At 39.6% G+C, this 23,906-nt stretch overlaps 1 protein-coding gene across 1 annotated transcript; it reads left to right on the top strand.

Annotated features, from left to right (window-relative positions):
• Window positions 1-1,385: 1,385 nt before the first annotated feature.
• On the top strand, window positions 1,386-23,198 carry NOL11 (nucleolar protein 11). Its single transcript, XM_048490151.1, has 18 exons — window positions 1,386-1,568; window positions 2,441-2,554; window positions 4,659-4,715; window positions 5,474-5,619; window positions 6,781-6,838; window positions 9,523-9,664; window positions 10,341-10,538; window positions 12,098-12,174; window positions 13,166-13,289; window positions 15,850-15,953; window positions 16,774-16,851; window positions 18,785-18,969; window positions 19,126-19,251; window positions 19,883-20,110; window positions 20,392-20,470; window positions 20,895-20,987; window positions 22,733-22,840; window positions 23,042-23,198. Exons 1-18 carry the CDS (start codon window positions 1,425-1,427, stop codon window positions 23,153-23,155), a joined length of 2,175 nt encoding a protein of 724 aa, XP_048346108.1. The 5' UTR covers window positions 1,386-1,424; the 3' UTR covers window positions 23,156-23,198.
• Window positions 23,199-23,906: the final 708 nt, after the last annotated feature.

Here is a 23,906-nt window from a genome sequence, read left to right as displayed (position 1 = left end):
TGAGATGAGCTTTGGTATTTTCAGGGGTAAAACAGAAAACCAATAAGGATTTTGCCTTAATGACAAATCGTGACCGGGCAGAGTTCTTGTCAATTTCCGTGTGCCTTTGCAGGAAGACCTTCAAAACTGGTAGAATCTAGAATTACTTGTATAGCAGATCTGGCCAAAATTTGTATGAGAGGGAAGATACCCTGAAAATGGTATTAAAATGGCTGCCGAACTGTACAGAGGGAGGGAAAAGGCATATGGTCTCTTCTTCTTTTTCAGGTTATCCTCTATCTTCTAGACAAGTGCTAAGTAAAATATCTCAGCCAGACTGCTTTTGTTAAGTCCAACTCATTTTTATTATTGCTGTTATGAAATTATTGTAATCTGGTGTTGTACACAGTTAGTGTTGTGGTGAGAAGAATCAACATTCAGGTAAGATGTGTTAAAATTTATTGAGATTTCTGTTGTGAGGCCATTTGTCCTCTTGGGTTGAGAGGAGATAGTGGAGAATTTCTGTTTTGGGGGCGTTCATCTTCTTGGGTTGAAAGGAACAACAGAGAATCTCACATTTAAAATATGAGAATTTAGTTGGGTCTTTTTGAGAGTTTATCCTCTTGGACTAAAGCATCTGTAATAAATGGGAAAGAATGAATTAATCTCATCTCACATTTTTCATTGTTGCATGAAATAAAAGTAGTTCAGTAATATTTGGATCGTGTCTGGTTCCTTTTTTAAAAACTTATTTCCATGGCATTTTTCTTCTTTTAAGAAAAGGATAAAAGATCTCTTGAAATTCAAAATTAGTCTGGGAGCTGACAGATTAACCCATCTTGCACCCCAGCAGGAAAGCTAACCAGGAAACCACACGGCGTGTTAGCAAAAGATGAGCAGGCTGTGTCCGCTTTTGACAAAATTGTCCTCTTCAGCAGCGCCTTCCTTACACACCACTTTCTAGCACACTACTGCTCTTCGATCCAGGCGGTGCAGCCACACCTTGCAGTGCGGTACCCGACCTGCAGCGGCAGCGGCAGCAAGAACAGCGGCAGCAAGAACAGCGCAGGATACAATTTTTAGTCATTCACAACGTCAAGCTCTCATATTCGTGAATCAGGTCAGAATTATAACCTTCACATTCAAATTGAAACAGAAGTCCAGTAACCCCTGCAGCCCTTTGCAGCTCCAACCAACCTCCCTCCGCCATTCTCTCGAGCGCCCTATGTAACCACTTCTGCTCCTAGGTGGCGCTGCGCTCGCCTACGCTACAACTGCTCCTGCGTACGGCAGAACGATCCCTCCCCCAGTTCCCGCCCTTTCCTTTGTCAACTGCTGAGAGAAACTGAAAGGAGGGGAGCTGTCATGCGCACTACGTACTTTCTCCACTGCCTTCTGGGGGCGGGTTTAACTGTAGTGGCTGCATTTCTCGCGCGATCTGGAAGATGGCGGCGTTCTGTGAGGAGTTCACGTTGTGTCTTTTGGCCGGTCCTGGGGGGTCCGCTCTCCCTCAGGGGCCGCTGGGCTTGGAGCCGGACGGGGACCGTGTGCTGCTCACTGACCGAAACAGGACTGTCACCCTGTACAAGGTAAAGAGGTGCTTGTGGCCCCGCTTCCCCCTCACCCCCCAGCCACACGAGGTCTTGTTCTGTGGTGCTGCTGCTGGCCCACTCGTGAAGTGAAAGCGAATGAGAAGAGCCAGATTCTTATAACGCGGGTGGGGGGAGATCCTGTACTCTGAGGAGCTTAAGTATCTTTTCTGCAATGACTTTTGTAGGCAGACCCAGTGCTGTTTTTGTCATTGCAATATATTAATCGCACGGCTTGCCGTTCTCAAATGTTTAAACAGCATTTATACAATACATTTTAAAACCAATTTAAAAAAAATCACCACCCAACAGTTAAGAAAAAACATACAATAACTAAAACAGTTGCATAAACAATATTGCCAGGGCATGATTTATAAAACAGGACAGAGAAAGGTAAGCTTTGCAGTCTCACATCTAGATTAATTATCCGCTTGACCAGTTTTCCTGCTACATTTAATTATTCCCAAACTTGCCCTTGTAAGAACGAAGAGGGCAGTCTTTTATGTGACTGACTGCTATTGCAGTATATTAACATATATTGTCAATATGTTCATAGAATCATAGAGTTGGAAGAGACCCCCAAGGGCCATCAAGTCCAACCCCCTGCAATGTAGGAACACATAATCAAAGCAATGTTAATAGTTCTCTTCACTTTTTAAACTCCATTTTCTCTACTTGTTCTCTATCCTGCCGCCATTATCAAGTAAAGCCTACCAGGCAGGGTTGTTGTGAAGTTGGAACAGAAAAGGAAAGAACCATGTATGTTATTTTGAGTTCCTCAGCAGAAGACAGTATTCAGGCTTTATTGTATCATGGTAAAACACATCATGTCATAATAGTTGATAGTTCTGCTTGTTTCTTTCCCCTTTAAGGTTTCTGACCAAAAACCCCTGGGTTGCTGGTCAGTCAAACAAGGCCAAACCATTACTTGTCCAGCTGTGTGCAATTTTGAGACAGGAGAATTTGTTCTTGTCCACGATGATAAGGTATGGAGTTGTTGTTTTAATTAATGTGACTGGTTTGCAAGAAATGCTAGATTGCATATTGTGCGCTACTTGCAACATATGTGACCTAATTGTACTAAATGTGTGAATGTATGTGATCATTTTTTTACCAAGTTTAATTAGTTTTACCAGGAATATAACGAACAGCTTTTTGTTTGTGTCCTAATCTCCTCTGTGCATTAGTCTCCAGCCATTCCAAAAAGTGATAGAAAATCTCATGATCTCAAAATCATGTGCTAGGAAGAGAAGGAGCCAGTTATTTATCAAATCTAGGACTCTGGGCAATCAGAAGCAAGAGTCATGACACCTTTGGTCTCTATGTATACTCGCTAGCTGCCGATTCTTCCAAAAGGCCGCACAAATGGGTGAGGGGCTCAAGAGGGTCTTGTGACGCAGCAGGTGAGGCTCTGTATCCCGCCTTAGGGCTGATTCCATTGGTACAAGAGCACTAATTCCATGGCTTTATCCATTTATAAGAAAGTCTGGAATAAGAAAAGTAGCTGATTTCTTCAGTATACATTTAGGAGTGAGCATGTGCCGTAATGCTGTATTTTAGACTTGTTCATGTTTTTATATACAGTATTGGTCAGGAAGCTCAGCACCATACAATCTAATGCAGCAATCATAAGTATTCTTAAACTAAACTTAACAGGATTATTTCCATATGCACAGAATTAGAATTGGACACTTGTGAAGCAATCCTAAGAACACTTTCCTAAAAGTAGGCTAACTTGAATAAACTTGAGTAAGATCCTGAGTAGACCTTCTTAGGATTGCTCTCTAAATTTTCCTTCCTACTGAAAGTGATTTTTTTCTTTTACATAAAAGTTAGTGCAAAAGGGCAAATATATGTTCTGTTGCTCACCGTCCTTGTCTGTCTTTAGCAAACTGGCAATACATTTGCTCTGATAGAGACCAAGACAGGATTTTTATTTCTTCTGTTTTACTGACATTGATTTGTTGCACTAGTGTTTGTAATTTTGACATGGGAAAACATTTTCAAATTAGGGAAACATGGCATAGATTTTTTTTAATAAAGGCATTTGTTTTTTGTGGATGTAAATCAGTAAAATTAATTTGGCTCAGAGGATTCTGGCAGCTATGTGGTTCTGTTGGTGTTATATTCTATGCAGCATATGAGCCTGCACATGTATATATACTCTGGCCAGTGATATGGGTTTTCTGAATTTAAATAAATCTATTAAATATTGAAATGTTATCAAAGCAAGACAAGTACACCATGTGCAAACCTGAATTTCCAGCCCAACATTTAGTATATCAGTGTAGTTGTTCAGGAGGATGATTTGGCTTAAAGCTTTGTTAACAGAATTGGGCGAGAATCTGGATCAGCCCATCCCTGTTTTGGAGGATTCCCAAACAGCTATACACTTGGCTGAAACAGAGAATCTAAAGTCTAGAACGAAATACATTGGAGTTAAGTATGAGATTGTACGGGAACTGGCACAAAATAGAACTATCAAACTTGTTTATGTTGAATCTGACCAAAACATTGCCGATGCATTGACTAAGCCTGTGTCAAGAGACAAATATTGTTTTCTGTTGGAACAGCTGAATGTAACCTCTGTAAATAATGTAAATACTGTCATTCCGTTTTTGGAAGGGGTGTCAGGTTCTGACAAAGTGTCAGACTAGATGAGCAGAATCTACATGACAAGTCCAACCTTGGACAAGTGCAGTGTGCAATAATAGTGCTTTGGGCAACTCTTTGAGCCGTGGGCAAACTGATAAGATGCCTGCACCTGATAGATAAATGTTTTGTATATATGTAGGAAAGAGAAAGCAAAAGAGTGTGCCTTGAAACACCTGTTGCCTGGCGGAGCACTTTTTTAGGAACCTTTAGCAGTTGACTGTGTGCTGTTCCTGGTTTGTATGCTACTGGGTGATCTACTCGAGTGAAACGCAACCGCTGGAAAAATTGTCTACACTCCTCGCGGTGTTAACACATAGAGCATAGAAACTAGCATGCTTCACATGAATCTAAACAAGCTGTGTTCAACCAAACTTTGAATGTTATTTTCAGCATATAAATTATTTCCCTTTTTTAAAATGGTACACTTTTTAAAAGGTTTTACAGGTATGGAAAGAAGATGACACTAACTTGGAAAAAGCGTTTAAAGCAACGGTAAGTGTTCATTACTATTAAACTGTAGAAGAGGACTTTTTGCCATATCACCTTGAGTAGCTGGTCTGTTAGACACTGCTTCATCTGTCTGAGTGCTTGTCATAGCTCTACCCTCTTCCTGTTCTTACCCTAAAAATCATGGGATCTTGTATCAATATGAAGTCAAGAAGATCAGTATTTTTGCTCATTCCTCTGCAAAGGGTCTACTTGTGCTTCTACATTGCTGTCACTACATTCTTTTTTAAGGCAAAAGGAAATCAGATGTTTTGTTTAGAGCCTGGTATAGTAGCAGCCAGGTTTAAGAGAGAGCCAGGACTAGAGGAAAATAATTTGTGTATAATGAAGCATAGAATCCAGCCCGGTATTTTCACTTTCAGTACTATTACCTAACCACAATTGTAATTTAAATGCTGTCCTAATCGAATTGGTGCAGAGTTTATGCAGCTATTTTATTTACTTATTTCACGTTTGTATCCTTCTCTTTTCAAAGAGGTGGAGAATTAATTGCATGAGATCTTCAATTGGTCTTCTGTCCAAATCTTGTTAGCGTCAGAATTAGAATAAAAGCACACTTATTGTGCTTTTATTAGTTCATGGAGCTGTGAGGTTGGATGGAGGAAAATATTTTTGCTGATTGTTACTAACATTTATTAGCAGGGGGTGGGGGTGATAACAGAGATCTTGGCTTTATTTCCATTTAAACTGCAATGTAGAGAACATAGAATAAGATACGAGGGGGTTTTATTGTGTTTTTGCAGTTTTCAGCAGATGTTTACTGGATACATTCAGTACCTCATGCTGAACCTCTGGTCCTGTTCAAGAATGGTACCATTAAAAGCTTGGATGTACTGCTAGCAGCACCTCAACAAGAAATTGAAAATGTTTTTTCAAATGAAGTGATTAGGTAAGTGCTATAGTTTGGACTAACTTCACAATTAAAAGATGAAGTGATAGAGGAGTCATTAATGCAGGTCACTTCAATCCTTGTACTGTTGTAGTGCTGTCTTTATTTCCTGTTCATCATGGCTAGTGAAACAAAACATTGCTTCATAGTACTTACAACCCTTAAAACCCGCAAATATTGCAAAATATAGAACTGGATCTTAACCCAAAGACAGGTAGAGAGTTCAAGGCTCTTTCCATCAGCCTGCCAGCTCCCACTTACCTTTCCTCAGGACTTATCCACTCTGTGAAAGAGGGAGGGATAATCTGTGAAATCCCAAACATTGGTCTGTTCCAATAAATTTGTACTTAAAATTGAATGTTTTATGTGTATGACTTACTGTAAGCTGCCTTGTGTGTTTTCAGATAAAAAAGACAGGATAAAAATGTTAACAAAGTTTTGATTGGATCCTACATAGGGGAAGTTGGGAGGCAGTCACAAATTCTGTTCTTCCCCGCCTGCCCTCTTCCCAGAAGCCCTTTTTAATACCTGTGTCAAGATCCCTAGGGCAGGGGTAGGGAACCTGCGGCTCTCCTGATGTTCAGGAACTACAATTCCCATCATCCCCTGTCAGCATGGCCAATTGGCCATGCTGGCAGGGGCTGATGGGAATTGTAGTTCCTGAACATCTGGAGAGCCGCAGGTTCCCTACCCCTGCCCTAGGGACACACCATCTTGCAGCACAGATGATTATACTGAGGTGGGAGAGGGAGTAAACGAAATGTTCCCTTTCTGCCACTCTTAGGCCAGTGAAATCTCTGGAGCTAATGGAAAAACTAGTAGCGGAATAATGGACTGGGGGTGTCTGATTGCTTCTTTTCCTTACGTTCCTCTATTCTACGTGACTTTTGCTCATATGGGACCCTGGATGTCTGGCATTTGCTTTTTGTGCTAGATGATGGGAAATGTATGGGGGGCAGACCTGTTTCTATGAGTACCCTGCAGTTGTACTTCATATAATCAAATGTGTCTTTGAATTGGCATTATTGCTTATACTGACATCTGAGGAGGGACTTTGAATTGATAAAATGTTTTGAGCTGTTGCTTTAAATAACATATTGAGCATTTTATTTGGCAGAATTGTACTTGTCTTCTACTAATTATCGTAAAATTGATTTTTAGGTGGAGTGAAGCTTTCACGGAAGTGGAAAAGCCTGTTGTTGTATTTATTACAGAGCAGGTGAGTGTTTTTATTTTTATTTATTTGATGTGATATCCTGCCCTCCCCGGTCAGAGGGTCAGGGTCAGGGCAACTAACACACATATTTTAAAACAATCATGTCATTTCATGCTAATAAATCAATATATTAAAATCCATATACAAAAATATACAGATGGGGATTTAACCCTACCATACATATATCAGTCGCACTCTCCCCATGATTCTGGATTTTATGGGTGAAAAAGGAGGGGGTGTAAATTCGGGGTGAAGATGTTGTAATTTGGGACCGCCATCTTCAGTTGTAGGCCCAGCAGAAAGCATCAGTTTTACAGACCCTGCAGAATTAACTGATGTTCTTTAGTGATGTCCACCAGGAGTGAGTTCCATAAAATAGGAGTCAGAGTCAAAAAGGCCCTGGCTCTGGTGGATCTTAGTTGAATGTCCTTGGGGCTGGGGACCACCAGTAGATTGCTGGAGGATGAAAGGGTCCTCCATGGATGATTTGGGGAGATACAATCCCAGGATACGATGGTACCAAACCACTCAACACCTTAAAGGTTAATATCAAAACTTTGAAAACGATCCAGAATTCAACTGAAAACCAGTGCAGCCAATAGATTACAGGTCTAACGTGCTCCCTCACTGGTATCCCAGCGAGTACTCTTGTGGCTGCGTTCCGTACCAGCTGCAATTTCTGGAGCAGCCTCAATGGTAGGCCAGCCTAGAGTGAGTTAGTAACCTGGAGGTGACCATTGCATGCATCCCTGTGGCCAGGTCTGTATGGAACAGATAGGGGGCCAACTGCCTGGCCTGACAAAGATGGAAAAAGGCTGTCCGGGCAGTCTGTGTGACGTGGGCCTCCATAGATAATGAGGGATCCAGGATCACACCCAGGCTCTTTATGGCAGAGGCAGGTGTTCAAGCCTCACCATGCAATATTGATAGTTGGAATCCACAGTCTGGCCCCCCTCATCTCAGCCACAGGACCTCCGCCTTCGATGGATTTAATGTCAGCCACCGTCTGCAAACACAGAGCCAAAGTATCGAGGGCAGTGGCCGATTGGTCCTCCTTCAACAGAAAAAAGCTGCATGTCATCAACATATAGTCCGCAGCTCTGGATCAGCTGAGACAGGGGCTACGTATAGATGTTAAATAATGTCAAGGAAAAGATTGTCCCCTGTGGCACTCCACATATCAGGGGATGTCGCTGGGATGCTGCCTCCCCCAGTGTTACCCACTGTCCTGGAAGAATGAGGTCCACCAGTTTAAGACTGTTCCCTGCACTCTGGTAACGGCAAGGTGGTGGGTCCAAAGTTCATTATCGACCATGTCAAATGCTGCAGTAAGATCTAAAAGCACCAGCAGTGCTGACCTGCCTCAGTCTAGCTGTTGATGGAGCTTGTCTATGATGGCAACTGGCACAGTCTTTGTCCCATGGCCACGGTGGAAACTGGACTGGAATGGTTCCAAGACTGATGTGTCATCCAAGAATACCTGCAGTTGGTCTGCAACCCACTCTGACATGACCTCTAGCAGTTTCAGCAGGGCCTCTACCAGCACACTTGGCAACTGGTACACCGGCAGAATGCTCACTCTTCATGGCATCCCATACCAGGCCCACACAATCTATACTGTAGATGGTTGGGATGGCGACTGACCTGAAGGAGAAACTGTCCTGGATGACCTTCCATACTTCCCCTCCCCCGGTCCTTTTTTCTTTGACTGGTGGAAGACCAAGAAACCTGGTGGGACACATTCTTTCAGGGCAACAGTTTCAACCTCCCAATTCCATATCTCAGTCACGCACGCCAGATCCATATTCTGGGCTACAAAATAACTCTTGTAGCATCATGGTCTTATTATTTATGGACCTGGCATTACACAGCACCAGTGTTGGAGAAGGGTGTACCCTCCCACACCCTCTACCATTGTCTACTCTCTCAGAGGTCAGAAGGGGGGGGGGGTGAACCTTACGGTATCTCATCCACCTTCTCTCATATGATCTCTTCCCACTACTATACTTCCCCCATTCCATGATCACTGGGTTTTAAACAGCCGTCTGACTTTGACATTGTAAGACAGTTTGCATTAAATGTTAATTGTTCAGATGATAGCAGAAGTCAATGGCCATTTGTGTGTCTTCTATGTCTCTTTGTGGAGACTGTTTAGAAGTAATTAGGAAATGGTTCTTTCTTGCAATAAGTTATGGCAAGGCCTTACTATCTGAATCTTCTATCTCACTTGCTTAAATCCATCTACAGTTAAATAAACTAAAGTTTTCTTAAGAGAGAGCAGTGATTTCTTCCACCATCACTGATGTAGCCCACTGAGTCCCTTGAATTTTTTGTTCCCGAATGGGTTGATTTTAGGGGAACTAGCAGAAATTGCTACCTGTTTTTTAAAAAGCTTCAGTGTCCTTAAATTGTGGGAATGTGGTTGTGTATGTGCTATATATAAACATATGAAGTAAGACTTTTTTTTCACGATTTCCTTGCTGATTAATGTTGTGCTGTGATTGCTTTTTCAATAAGTGCAAGTCAGATAAGCTGTCCTGTATTTACTATTACTTTTACTAATGTTGCTGTTAACCTTGGAAATATTAAATTTGATGTGTGATATTCATAACTGCTAATATCGAACTGCAGTGTCTTTTACATGTCCAGTTGTATGGAAAATGAAAAACTCTAGTTTTTATTCTCAGGATGTGAATTGCTTCATATATGTTCAACACTGTAATCCATATGTCCTTCACAAGTTTAAACTTGATCAAGCAGGCGACTCATCCCCTCCACTGAGTTTTGCAGCATATTTGAAAAACAAAATTGTCACAGTCCTGTGTTTGTGTAAGTATTGTAGTATATTTAACTGTTTAATGCACTTGAGCGTGGATGATCCTACTTTTACTCCCATGTTTTGCAATTAAGCTTTATAGTTGTGACAAACACTAATTAACTGGGCATCCAAAAATAATTCAGTTTTTTTAGTGAGTTTTGAATATCAGTCATAAAACTATTACGGGATGATGTTATCTGAGAATAGGACCAACCAGTATATCTCCTGTTGCTATAGAGTTCTTAGCTATTTAAAAACAAAGGCTGATTCCTCACCTGTCCTCTTGCATCCACCTGGCAAGTAGTGCCTTAGCCCTGACTCGGTGGGAATCTTTTGGCAGCTGAGCAGAGGCTTTGGGGAGGGGGGCCGTGACGCACTGGGTGCGCACTCCTGTGGAGGTGTGGCAGGGGCATTCTGGGGCGGGGCGGAGGATGCACTAGTTCGCTGGTTGTTTTTCCCCCTTGCTATGCCTCTGCCTCTGAGGATTGCATGAATATGCTAAGCAAGGAGTTTCCATTGAAGTGGCTGTTGGGTGTCTTGGTAGACCTATGCAGTGTAGAGAAAAGGGAAGAATGAAGCAAGGACAGGTGCCCATCTTTCTCCTGAAGGGAAACACTGTCTGTTGATCCAAATATATGTTGAAAATATTCTTTCTACCCATTCAGTAACATCATGAAATTTTTACAGATTCCAATGGATGTATCTATAAGATTCTGGTCCCACTACAACAGAGTGACTCTGAGGAACAGCATATTTTACCTAAGTCACTTCTGACTAGAATTCAACAATCTGGCACTATTTTTAAGCGTGCTTCAATTGCCATTCTTGATAAAGATCATATTGCGGTAACAGGATGTTTGGATTCCCCAGACAGAAAAGTTAATGGTAAGACAAATTGTTTCAGAGTTCAACTACTGGCCTAAAATGGCTAAATTTAATTAAGAACATAAGAACATAAGAACTAGCCTGCTGGATCAGACCAGAGTCCATCTAGTCCAGCATTCTGCTACTCGCAGTGGCCCACCAGGTGCCTTTGGGAGCTCACATGCAGGATGTGAAAGCAATGGCCTTCTGCTGCTGCTGCTGCTCCTGAGCACCAGGTCTGCTAAGGCATTTGCAATCTGAGATCAAGGAGGATCAAGATTGGTAGCCATAAATTGACTTCTCCTCCATAAATCTGTCCAAGCCCTTTTTAAAGCTATCCAGGTTAGTGGCCATCACCATCTCCTGTGGCAGCATATTCCAAACACCAATCACACGTTGCGTGAAGAAGTGTTTCCTTTTATTAGTTCTAATTCTTCCCCCCAGCATTTTCAATGAATGCCCCCTGGTTCTAGTATTGTGAGAAAGAGAGAAAAATTTCTCTCAACATTTTCTACCCCATGCATAATTTTATAGACTTCAATCATATCCCCCCTCAGACGTCCTAATTAGTTTACTCTAAGCAGGAGGGGAACATGTATTAGCTAGACTGACTTAAGCTAATGACAAAAACAAAAGATATTGGGGAAATAATGAACTTGTCAAGAATTACTTTAAGTTCTGCACCCCAGATTTTAAGTAATAGTAAGATTACTGTAAATGTGAACAATTAACGGAACAATTTTTCTCATGCTGACCAGGGTCAGCTTACAATTCCAAATGTAAATGAAATTAAAACAAAGGAAAAGAATGTGCACTAGTCTAAAACAAAAATCCCATTCAGAGATCTGGGTAAGTAGTAAGCCTGGGACCAAAGCATTCCTTGAAAGGAACTTTACAGGGTAAAAAAACCATTCAGTCATATGTAGGGATGGCTCTTGCTGCAAGTGAGATGAGGTCACAGGTGGTTCATTGCTTCTAAGGACTTCTGCTTTCTGTTAAGAGGTGCCTGCAGGATGTAGTAAGTGTTCAGTAAGGTAAGTACTGCTGTGCTGTTCAGTTTGACCCTGACTGCTGCAAGATTAGGAGAGAGACGCTCCTCACACCTGGCCTTGTTTGTGTGATGAAGTAAACATGAGCTCTTAGTCATTTAGTTGCTTTCTTGGCTTCAAGGAATATTTGATGGTGGTCAGCTAAATACCAATTGACCGTCTTTAGTGAATTGAAAGTGTACTCATTATAGACTGTAGAAAAATTAAGAGAAAGCAGAGAAAGAAAAAACATGTTGATTGCGTTCTGATAAATTTCATAAACATGCACAGTAGAGAAGAATTATGTAACTGAATGTTAATACAGAGGTTTATTGAGTCTGTTTTTGCATTCATATTACTAGCCTATGTAGCTAGTAGTTGTTAAAAACATATAGTGAATGCAGTAATTGTCGCAAGTTCATAACGTAATAACTATTCCTTTGTGTTGTTGGGTTTTTTTTATATACTGCCAAAATATTTAATACGTTTTAATTACTATCTGTGCATGGGCAAATAGCATGACTTTTGCACCTCTTATTTTCTTGTTTGTAGAATGTATTTCCTTATGGAATATGAAGTTTCAAACACTGCAGGATTCCAAAGAATTGCCACTGGGATCCACTGGACAGGTAGGCTTCCACTTTGTTTCTAGAGACATACTGAAATTTGCCATAGCTAGTTTACAATAGAAATACATATACAGATCATACAGGAGATTCAGTATTTTAAAAAAATATTTGGCCTGAAAAATAATTACCAATACTGTTGCAGGTAAGAGGATAATTTGCATTGATTTTGTGCTCACTGGATGTACTGGCTCCTCTTAGTGTTACATATTACCGTTTTCCTGTTTACAATTCTCCATCTCTTACTTTATCAGTTCAGCACTTTGATTAAAAAAAAACTCACCTGTGGTAGACCAAAAGAATGTCCAGTGTTGGACAGTCCACGCCTATACTAGTTCTCTGTTGCCTGCTTTAGGACACTGTCAGTAGTATGTATTTGTAGAGTAACATTTATTTCAGTCCTTTCTTTGCTCATTAAAATGAAGTTTCCTAGGTGCACTTGAGTTTTTATAAATTTCTGTGTTAATTAATGGTAGTGAGGATTAACTTTAAGGAGATACACTTGTTCATTGAACTATCTATAGGGCTTTTGAGGAGTAGTCTTTTTTAAAGATTATCTATGTGCTCACTTTTTATTCCTATGGGCATTCAAGTCATCTCACAATAACAATTATATAGCAGTAACATCCATTAAACATCAACTATTGCATCATAAAGAGTTAAATCATTAAAGTAGTAGATGTGCAGCCAGATGAATGGTGTTTTCATTTTACATAAAGTTAGGAAACTATGGAGGAGGATACTTCAGGCACTTAGCATGATAACCAGTGATCTTTATAAATATGTATGCGCTCACTTCTTTCAAAGAGCTATTATGACTTTCAGAATGCCTAATTCATGTCAGTGAGATAACTGAAGCTAAAGAATGAGAGAAGCTTCCTTTAAGAACTGGACAAAGTTTTGTAGCATCTTAGATTGCAGGTGAGGCTTCAGTGTGGATAAGGAACAGTTAATCAGATATCAGCTTGCTGACAGTGTATTCCATATTTTCTAGTGTTGGTGTTATGGAGACAGACTGTTTGTAATGCATGGGAAAGAATTAAAAGTAATCCTGTATAACTGTGAAACGTCATCCTTAGCTGCTGCTCTTGGGAAAATCAAGAGTACATCAACATCAGGTGAGAGCTTAACTGTGTAGTTTTAGTTCCACAGAATGGACTTAAATCTAAGAAAAGCTCTGTGTAAAACTAACAATGCAAAAGAATGTATCCTCATAGAAGGCATTTTTGTTTGACTTTTCAGTTTCAAAATAATGGTGCTGTAATATCCAGCAATAATTATTCAGTTGCTTTACAGCTCAATCCACTGGTCTCAGTCGGCTGGGAACAGTGCCGCTCAGAGTCACCACGCTGCCTGCGGAGGGTTTTCAGGCAGTGTGGGGAGGCAGCCAATGCCAGAAACTCCCCAGCCACATGAAAACCATTCATCATCCAAGATGGACTTACACCACCCTTTCAGGTGGCATAAGTTCAAGGACTACACCACAGGTGTTCCAGCTTCAAAGCCCAGTGGAAACTGATTAAAATTGGCTCTGCCCCCAGGAACACCCCAGAGTTCCCCCAGTCATGCCAGTGTCCTGGGCGCTGACACAGCTCTGTGGGTTGTGCTCTCTTCCAGGTCAGGTTCTGCCAAGATCTGCAGTGACCAGCCGCCTCCCAGTTTGTCCTCCCTGCTGGTGTAACTGCCAATTACACCAGTGGGATAGGCAAATGTGCTGGCACAGCCCCATGCCAGCTCCAAGAGCTCATTATCCCCCCCACGCACCCCACATTTCTGTATTCAGTATTTTCTTCCTGTTGATCTGTTTCCTTAAGGTGGATTCTATACAGTATATGTATAATGAGTTGCAGTTGTTATAAATAAATTTGTTTTCCCAAATTGTATGATGGTTTTGTCATTGCTTGTTCCATGAGCAAACTTAACTACATTATTCAGTGGTGGTAGATAAATTGATTTTTATAGCCAGTTGCTTTCTGTACTAGCTCCATTTAGTTAAATTTTTTTATTACTATTTAAATGAGGAGAAACTAGGAAAGTCTGGTTAGGATTAGAGGTTTTTATTGTGGTGATAAACAGAGTTTTTCCATACCAATTTATGTATCATTACACTTCTGTCATAGCTTTAATAAAGCTATGATAAGCGGTGGAGAGTTTAGGAATAGCAATAGTTTAAAAATATGGTCACCAGAACACAAAAACCAAAGCCTGAAAATTAGTCTGGATCCTAAATTTTTGGGCAGGGTTTTGGAGCCAAAGATAATTTGTCAAGGTGTGAACATTTGTGTTTTATGTACTTGGATTTTGATTTAGTCAGGGGTGAAAGATAAAGCGGATGTTAAAGCTTTATGAAATACCTCAGGTTTGAACTGAGATTTGGGTTTGACAAAGAAGTGAGGCCCCATGTATGGTGACTGTGTTGTGCAGTGATTAGAATATTTGGTCTATAAGATGGAAGACTAGAATTTAAATCTTGATTTTGCCATAAAATAATTGGGTTGCCCTGAGTCTTTCATCCTCTAAAAGATCACAGGGCTTTTATGAGGTTAAAATTGGGAATAGAGAACCATGTATTCTAGAATATAAACTCAAAAATCTTCTGGATATCTTACAATACAATTTAGCAGCGTGTTCCTGACGATGAACCAGAAAAAGTGCAGGACTCTGGGAGATATAGTCCAGACAGACTTTATTGCTAGTAATTTAAATATTTGGTAAAGACCATATTAATTGTTCATTTAATGATGACTATCTGTGTAGATTATCAGTATGTCTAGATACATAGTAAAATATCTAATCTCAGCATCACTGTACATATTGATTCTTAACTAGATCTAGGAGTATTATGGAAAATACTGCTCGCAGGCTACATAGCTTTTCCTGTGCATTATACATAGGATCCAACCCTGTTTTTATAATACGAGAAGCATGCAAATTGAACCAGGCAGGTAGTTTTCCTGAAAGAAAAGAACCTGGTTGGATGGCCTTGGTGAGTGAAAAAATTATCTCTCCCAAAGCCTGGAGATGGAATTCATGATAGTTTGCAAATCATGCTCCCTGGTATCAAATCCATAGTAAAACGTATACTTAGAGGCTGGTTGTGCTTGACTTACAATGCTCGATCTTGGAAGGGAGGCATTTTCCTCAGTGTCCCTTTATCCGCATATTAAAGCAGCCTTAGATTTACGTATGCAGATTCTGTCAGGGTAAAGTTCATTGTAACATATTTGTGCTAAATTCAGAATTCATTTTAAAGCGATTGCTCCATATTATATGTTTCTTGGTTAAAATAATGATTTAAAATCCTGGGGTTTTTGAATTTCTAAATATATTGAGATGGATCCCATAACTCCTTTTCACCAAGTAAAAAGTCTTATTTCAGATAAAGACGACTCACTTAGCAGACGTACAGTCCAACCCATTGATCTACCATTTAAAACTACACCTATCTGTCCTTCAATTTTTTAAAAAAAATTCTAGAATGTATGATTACTGCTCCTTCTTTCCAACTTTTCCTTCCTTATGTCAAGAACATAATCTTCTGGGAAAAGACTGAAAAAAATGAATTGTATCATTGTAAAAATCTTATATTGACATGTTTCTCCTCTTGGGAGGTGCATTCCCACCCCCCACCCCATTTAAAAGGAATATTTTGTTTTATATGTTTTCTTTTATTTACAGAAACAACGTCTCTGTCTGTAAACTGGAATATTCTTCAAGAAGATGGCCAATTATGTGTACAGCCAGATCAGCCTTTACCTGCCAAGGGTGCATCTAAGAGGCTTGTATGTTTCCATGCCTCTCTCTTTCTATAATGTTGTTTAATGAATATGTATTTAATATAAAGTATTTAACGTAAAGTGTACTATCACTATGTGTTCAAGCTGTGTAGCTCTGGGATTAAATCTATGTCATCTGAGAGATATAGGAGAATCCCAGCCAGGATCATTCTCCCCCATCTGCTTCCTGCTATATATCATCTATCAGCTTGGCCAAGGTCATCTCTGACCTTAAGACTGCCTGGCTGATACAAATCAATTTATTTAGAATATTCATACATTCTCCTTTCTCCTGAGGATCTCAGGACCCAACTTGGGTAATGATAGAATAGAATAATTTAATTAAAATATTAAAACACAACTAAAAGCATTAAATGCCATTCTAAAACATCTCATGCCCCCACGGGCAGGGAATTACCCCTTTGTCCAGACACTCTGTTTCATCCAAAAGTGGTTGGACCTGTCCATCCAACACTCTCTCAATTACTTTACTGGGAGGGGGGGGGGCTGTTATTAAAATTAGTTGAATTCATTGGCATCTTACTGCAAAACAGTCAGCAGGCAACCCTCCCCAAATGCAGAATTTATCATTAAGCTTATCTAATTGACCACTTGGCATGTATTAGTGTGTCCTTTGTTCTTGGCATTAGTGATCCTATTCAGTACTTGTGTAGAGAAAAGTTGCCAATTGATTTAGGCAACTTAATCTACTAGAAAAATCTCTACAACTAATTATAATCTAGTCAAGGTTATTGTTGAAAATTGGTTCACTTTGTTTGGTGGAAAGTATAGAACTTTATTTCTCTGGAAAATTCTTTCTTTGCAGTTGAGGTCAGGAAGGACCACAGGCGCAAAAACACAGCTGGAAAGCCTAACAGTGGAACAGCTTCTGTTAATTATAAAGGTAAATAGGAAAAATCCTTCGGAAAATTGAAAGGGAAATTTACTAGGAATCATTTTCCTAAGGGGGCACCTTCAGTTATTGTATTACCTATGTGGATGTGTATATTTGAATGAACAGAGGTGCTTCCCCTTGAATCTGTTGTTCAAGAGCCATAGTTTATGTAGTGTGCTAACAGTCTCTATTTCCTTCCTGGGGAAATGGCAAATTGTGTGTATTTAAGTTATGTGAGTTTTACCATTTCATATTGATTAGTATTGCAGCAGCTAGACATATTTTTATGGATAAATCTAGCACAGTTAGGTTCCCACTAAAATGCATAATTAAGCAGTATTCAGCATTACAAAGTAGATGATCTGTTCAGTTGGATCCAGTCAACTTTTCTGCTGGTTAAAAAGATACGAGGTATCCTCTTTGACCATCCAAAAAGGCTATGTTGAAAAATATGGGACTTGCATGTGACAGAAATGTTGAGTCTATGTCTTTCTTTAGGAGGTAGCCTGCAGAAGGTTGTCCCACTGGTTAACAGTTGGTGAAGATCCTTCTAGATTTCTAAACCGCTTGGGAAATATCCTCTTCTGTCAGTCAAGTAAGCATCTGTTACCTGTCATGGAAGGATCGATTAGGTCCTTCCTCAATAGGCAGTGGGGATCTTACCCAATGAACACTCTCTCTTCCCTCTACCCACAAAGAAGCAGGTTCTTGGCCGGGACAGAGTTTATTCAGAGACAGATAGCAGGGAATTACGTATGTTTTAAATTAATAGTCACTATGGCAGATCTTGGAAGGGCAGAAAGGCAGGATATGTATTCTGTAAATTCATCCTCAGAAGCAGCCCTCACACAGATTCCCAAATTGAGCCAGTGAGGCAGACAAAGGCACAGAGACTATATAGTACCTCAGGTGTCATGGATGATTGAAGGGTAAATAGCATGCTGGAGCAGGATATACCCTTCTGGATGAAGAGCTGACCCTTCTTATACCTTATCAATACCTTACCATGAACTGTATGGAGCCATTGTGCATCAGAATGACCATGCACAATTACATGTCCTGTACATATTGTAAGTGTCTTGGAGGAGATAAGACAGGCCTTCAGAAACTGTATTTCCTACTGTGCACATGATTTCTGGGCCTTGTTTTTATGCTGTCAGCTCTTCCATTGAGATAAGCCCCATACTCTCTGATGTCTGCAGCTTGTACCTCTGATAGAGAGAGCACATGCTTGTGCCTTCTGAGAGAGAAAGGCGTCTGCTGTCTTGAAAAGACAGAAAAAGAGTAAAGCTCAGATGGCTCCACTCTGGACAGTAGAAAAGGCCTGGAAAATGTGGGGTTCATTTTTATTTCAGTGTGTCCAAACACCATGTGGGATGGGGGCTGTAACATGGTGGGAAGCTGGGTGAGATTGAGTCCAGCCAGCTTTTATTTTTCAATCTTGTCAGGCCTCAGAAGCTAGGCAGGTTTGACCCGGGCAACTATCTGAATTGGAGACTCTTCCAAGGAATACCTGAGTTGTGATTCAGAGGCAGGCAATGGCAAACCACCTCTGACCGTTTCTATTTGTAACTAGTATTTAAAGCCTACTTGATTAAAAATGAGCTCATTAAGTACTTGCATTAAAATTATTAAAAGAAAGCTGCACATATCAAGTGTGAGGCCTTCATTGATGCATTCCATTTGGTGTGAAGGGAGGGAGGTGGAAATGATGGCCTTAAGATTGTAGTTTGGCTCTTATGCATCCATTCTCTTGCATCAGGGGAAGGCTGTTTATGTTAGAGGAAAGACCCTCCACCAACGTAACTACTCTATGGGATCCAGCCAAACCAGCATAATTTACATGTTCATAATTGATTTAAAACTCAGATAAATAGACTAAAATTTAATTAGGTGATAATCCTATCTTTTGATGGCACTATTGAATACTTTTTTTTTTCAGAATTCCTCTCTGGATGTAATTGAAGAGAAGCTGATGAACTTTTTGTCCAGTACTCAGATACCAGATTTCCACGTCTCTGTTGGAATCATCATATCGGCGCTCATAAACAGATGTGAAGCAGAGCCAGCATTTTATCCTGCTGATTGCCTTGTGCAACTGACCCAGATGCAAGGCCTGTCTTACAGGTGATTTCTAATCTTTCTTAACAAAATGTAAAGATCTTGCTTCAACATTTGATTAAACTGTTAATTCTGATGCTCCCAGGAACTTTTAAAAGATTTCTGTGAAAGAAAAAAAAAATAAGCCACTCACCTAAATTGATTGTTTCTTCTGTCTCAAAGCATATGTCCAGGCTTAATGACAGTTGCCTTGGAGAAAACAGATGTATGCCTGCTACAACTGTGTCTGCAGCAGTTTCCAGACATCCCTGAAGCAGTCACCTGTGCATGTCTGAGGACTTTCCTGAGGTACGTGTAATATAATTTTACCTACTCTTTAATTAATGATCATTCTCATAAGAAACACTTTCAGCTCCTTAAATATTTTCAGAGTCATTTGTAATAAAGGGGTCTTGAGAGAAGGCATGTTGTACTGAATATCTCATCACTTTGGAAAGTAGTTATCACAGGTAGAAATTATCGCATGCATTTGCTTTGCATTACTTATTTTTCTTTTGTTTCACAATTGTTGATAATACACATGGTTTCAAGTAGCACATGTCATTTCCCATGCAGGAAACTCATTCATTTTTATTTTATTTCATTTTTAAAATTTATGTTATTTATAGTCCACATTTCTCACTTGGACTCAAGGGGGAGTCCACAGAGTGAGTCAATACAAACAGGAGAGAACATTCAGTGAACAATGCGACAGGAATGAGGGTTATAAACCATCCAGAACTCCTCTTGTAGAAAGTGATAAAAGTGCTCTAAATTTCATAAAATATGTTATCACAGAGGGTCTTTTACATAAAATGGAAGTTGTGCTTGTCTGTAAGATCATCCTCTTAATTGAAATATCAATTTCAGGGTTTTCTTTTAAATGTCACATTAAACAAATATCATTTTTCCAACTGTTGAAATTTACATCCTTTTGCAGCATTAGTGATGACAGCCTTGAAGAAATGAATGTGAATATAGATTGTGTAGCCAGTTACATTGATCCCACACCCAACAGAAAGAAGCAAAACCAGTCTGAAGTGATACAGAATGGATTCAGTTCTGAACTCCTGGAGGAAAACAGCTGTGATACACAGTTAACACAGACATCTCATGCAGTGGAGCCAAGTAAATTGTGCCCTGTTGGACCACAGAAAGCCACATTACTGTATCCTTTTAACATGAATGAAACATTTTTCTCAATAAACTTAACCTTTTCCCAAAGTAAAAAATTGTTGTTTCTCAGAACCAAGTTCTGCCAATCTGATATTGTAGCTTGATTTCAAAGATTAATTTCTCCATTGGGCTGAGAATTAGAATCCTGGTTAATTACGAGACACATTTAAAAATAGTTTGACTTTTAATTATGTTGACTCCTTTATTGGCAGGATTAGGTAAAAATCTTGATATATGTTGATTCTTAACACAATTAATTTGAACCTTGTGCAGTAATGCCATTCTGCGTTCAGCATACAGTGAGACCTTTCTTTTGCCTCATTTGAAAGAACTATCAGCTGAGCAAGTAATTGTAAGTATATGGATTAAAAAATCAGTTTGTTTTTAAGTAGCTTTATTCTTGCTGTTAAAACATTTGCCATAAATATCCACTGAGCGTCATACAACTTTCTTAATATTAACATAGGAAAACTCAAATTTGGAAGCTGTGGCAGAAAAGAGACTTGGGATTATCTTTATCATCACTGCCCTTAAATGATAATGTAGATTCTTGCACTGATTTTGATGGCTGGAAAGCCTTCAGAAGCTTAACTTTTTCCTCCACCCAACATTCAGTTTTTGCAACATCCAGCCTGATGAGTAGTTCTGGTGACCTGGAGAGCTTGCACACTGTTCTGTGTCATTCAGACTGGTCCTTAATAAAAGATGTTCTTTGGACTGTGCTGAAGATAGGACATAAACACCTCATTTGAAGTTGATTTTTTCTTTGTTTCTAGTTATTTCTACAGTATTTGCAGTTCTTGTATATAAAATGCAGTGAACAAACTACTACAGACCTTCCTGGAATGTTTTGTCCAACTATAAATCAGGTGAGGAGAAAACACTTAAACTTGCTTTGTTAATCCATTCCAGTAATCAGTCTGTTTACAAATGTACCTATATGGAACTAGTTGTGTAGAGGCTTTGTTCTTCTTTTAACTGAAAGGATCCAATGTGTGCATTCTTCTGCATGTTCAGATTTCATCCCTACAAAATGGGTTGGAGGTGGTGACTTTCTTGCTTCATTAGTTCTGTGTGTCTAACTATACATGCTGCATTCTTCTGTGTGGTCTGTCCTGCATTCTGGTATATTCACATGACAGATAGTATCAGCTAACTTTCAACAGCCATGTGTGTTTAATTTTAGAATATCTTACATTTATAATTGTTGAATGCATTAGACATTTATAGCAAGAACTTAGTGTATGCTGGCTTTTTATTCTGTGCTATTGTTTTGTTTTTAAATATCTGTTCTGATGGCAATCTTAGAATTAACCACCAAACTATCATCTTTACATTGTGTTGCTCTTGATCATATGGTATTTGCAGTATCTGTAGGTTGTCTCATGAGTGCTATAGATTGTGCATGTTGATACTGCTACTTCTTATCGTAACTACTGAAATTTCCATTGTTATGATGAATGTGAGTGGGCAGGGAATATGTGAGAATCGGACATATAGAAACCTGAGGGTAATTGCATAGCATCTCTTATGCCCTTGGTGTATAGAAAACAATTGTTTTTTTATCTCCTTCCCTCTCTGGAAAGGTAGAGGGAGTATCTTTTAAAGTGTTTCAATACCATCTTTTTAGTCCGATAGGCCCACAAAACAGCTAGCAATAAATAAAGCACTATCATAAAATCATCAGGTAAAACACAAAGGGTTGGACCAAGTGATTTGTCAGTGGATGGATATAAATGTTCTCCTTGTTCACATACCTGACAGCAAAAAAGGTGATTCCTACGGTCATGGATCTGTGTAGATTAACATCCAAGCAAGTTGAAGGGAGTTGCTCTGTTTATGAGGCAGGACAAAATTGCCTCTCTTACCTTTTCTTTCAGCTTTCCAGGTGTTGAAATGGGCAGCTGAGGAGGAAGATCCATGATTACTGAATCCGTAGATTGGTGAATCCAGCCCATTAAGCCCATCCAGAAGACCTTATACTTGCACACACATGCACACACAGTGCTTGACAGAACAGCCACTATATAAAATATCAATTCATATAGTTCTCAAAAGTAGACTTGAGTACAGCAGTCTTAAATAATGGAAGAAAATACTTGGTAACAACGCTATAGAAATAATGTAGTTGGTGTCTTCTGTAAGACATTTATGCACTGTATGGTTTGTCATTTTTTCCAACTACATTTTCCAACTACATTTTTTCTTATGGACTGTTACTGACTTACTGAGTAAATCTGCCTGACGTTTAATTGAGATTTATTCAGTAAGTCAATAACAGTCCATAAGAAAAAAATATCTAATAAGCACAGTATAAATCAGTTCATTCAATATGAGGAGACATCTAGTGAGCAATATACTAGGATACTGAAATCTGAATTAGCATAGCAAATTAGACATGAATAGGGTGTGGATATAATGAAGATAAATGTTATTTACATCAGTAGAAAAAAGTCACGGAAGTATGAGAATTTCAAAATACATTTCCAGTTGAAGGCTGTGATTCTAAACTATCCAATCAGCTGCACTAAAATATAGATGTGCTGAAGATTCGGCCCACTGCTGTTTGGTTTCACTCAACAAATACTTGATGTAACACTCATTTCATTTTCAGATCATGGACTGGATGTGTCTGCTCCTAGATGCTCATTTTACAGTGGTTGTAATGCTTCCGGAAGCAAAAGGGCTGCTTTCTAGCCTGCACAAGTTTGTGAGAGCCCAAGTAAGTTTCTTTCCAGTATGTATGAGGTTTTATTGTTGTCATTGTATATGATACAAAACCCCACAATAGCAGTCATGTGGTACAGAGATTATGTTGGTATTTTTTTAAAGATGTACTTCATATGTTCTGTCAAGCAGTTCATATTGACTTGTAGTCAGTTTTGGAAAAACCGAAGTTTTGATCACTTGCTTCCTTTTTTAGATTCGTTTTTACTCTGAACTGAACAAGATTGAAGGAAGTCTGAAGGAATTACAGAAAATAAAAAACCCAAAAGATGTGGGCTTATATTCCATTGAAGTTTTAAAACTTGTTTGAACATGTCATATGTACTTCATAAAACTGTTTCCATGAATCTGTTCTACGGGTGTGTGTGTGTGTTTTTTTTGCACACAGTTTTGAGAACTCAGTTGAGGCTGCGGGATAGCTTGGTTGTTCTCCCTTATTTATGTAAATGAGAGCTTCTGTTATGGATTACTAGTAAGTCCCTGGAAATGAGTCTGGTTGCAATTTTTGCTAAAGCACGAGTACAGAAATTAATGTTCAAAGCTGTAAACAGTCTGGGACCTTCATATCTGCAGGACTGCCTCTCATCTTACATTCCCCAGAGCCCTTCATTCAGCAAGTAACAATTTAATGGTGGTCCCAGGAAGATATATGGCTGTCCTTTTCCAGCTTTGAACCCAGGCTGGTGGAATGGTCTATCAAATAAGACCTGAACCCTGTGGAACTTACTGCAATTTCACAGGGCCTGTAAGACAGAGCTGTTCCACCAGGCTTATTGTTGAAGGCCACAACAGTTCACCAACTATCTGATCCTCCCTCTCCCCTTTCCCCAACCCCTTCCCCATTTCCCTGTCATTTTCTTTCCCTCCATGTCTCCTTTTGAATTCAGTATTTGAATGTCTGGTTGGGGGGGGAGGGGTTGAGATGACTCATCCCCCCAAGTAGAATTGAATGGTGCCAAGATGCTATCAGAATTTAATGTTTATGTGGATTGTTCTAATGTTCATGTGGATGTTGTAAGCCTCCCTGAGCCTATATGGGAAAGGGTGGCCTAGAAGCTGAA

Source organism: Sphaerodactylus townsendi, linkage group LG03, assembly GCF_021028975.2.
Source record: "Sphaerodactylus townsendi isolate TG3544 linkage group LG03, MPM_Stown_v2.3, whole genome shotgun sequence".
Taxonomy (NCBI): domain Eukaryota; kingdom Metazoa; phylum Chordata; class Lepidosauria; order Squamata; family Sphaerodactylidae; genus Sphaerodactylus; species Sphaerodactylus townsendi.
Note: the sequence above shows the minus strand (reverse complement) of the source record. Positions and strands in the feature narration are given on the sequence as shown.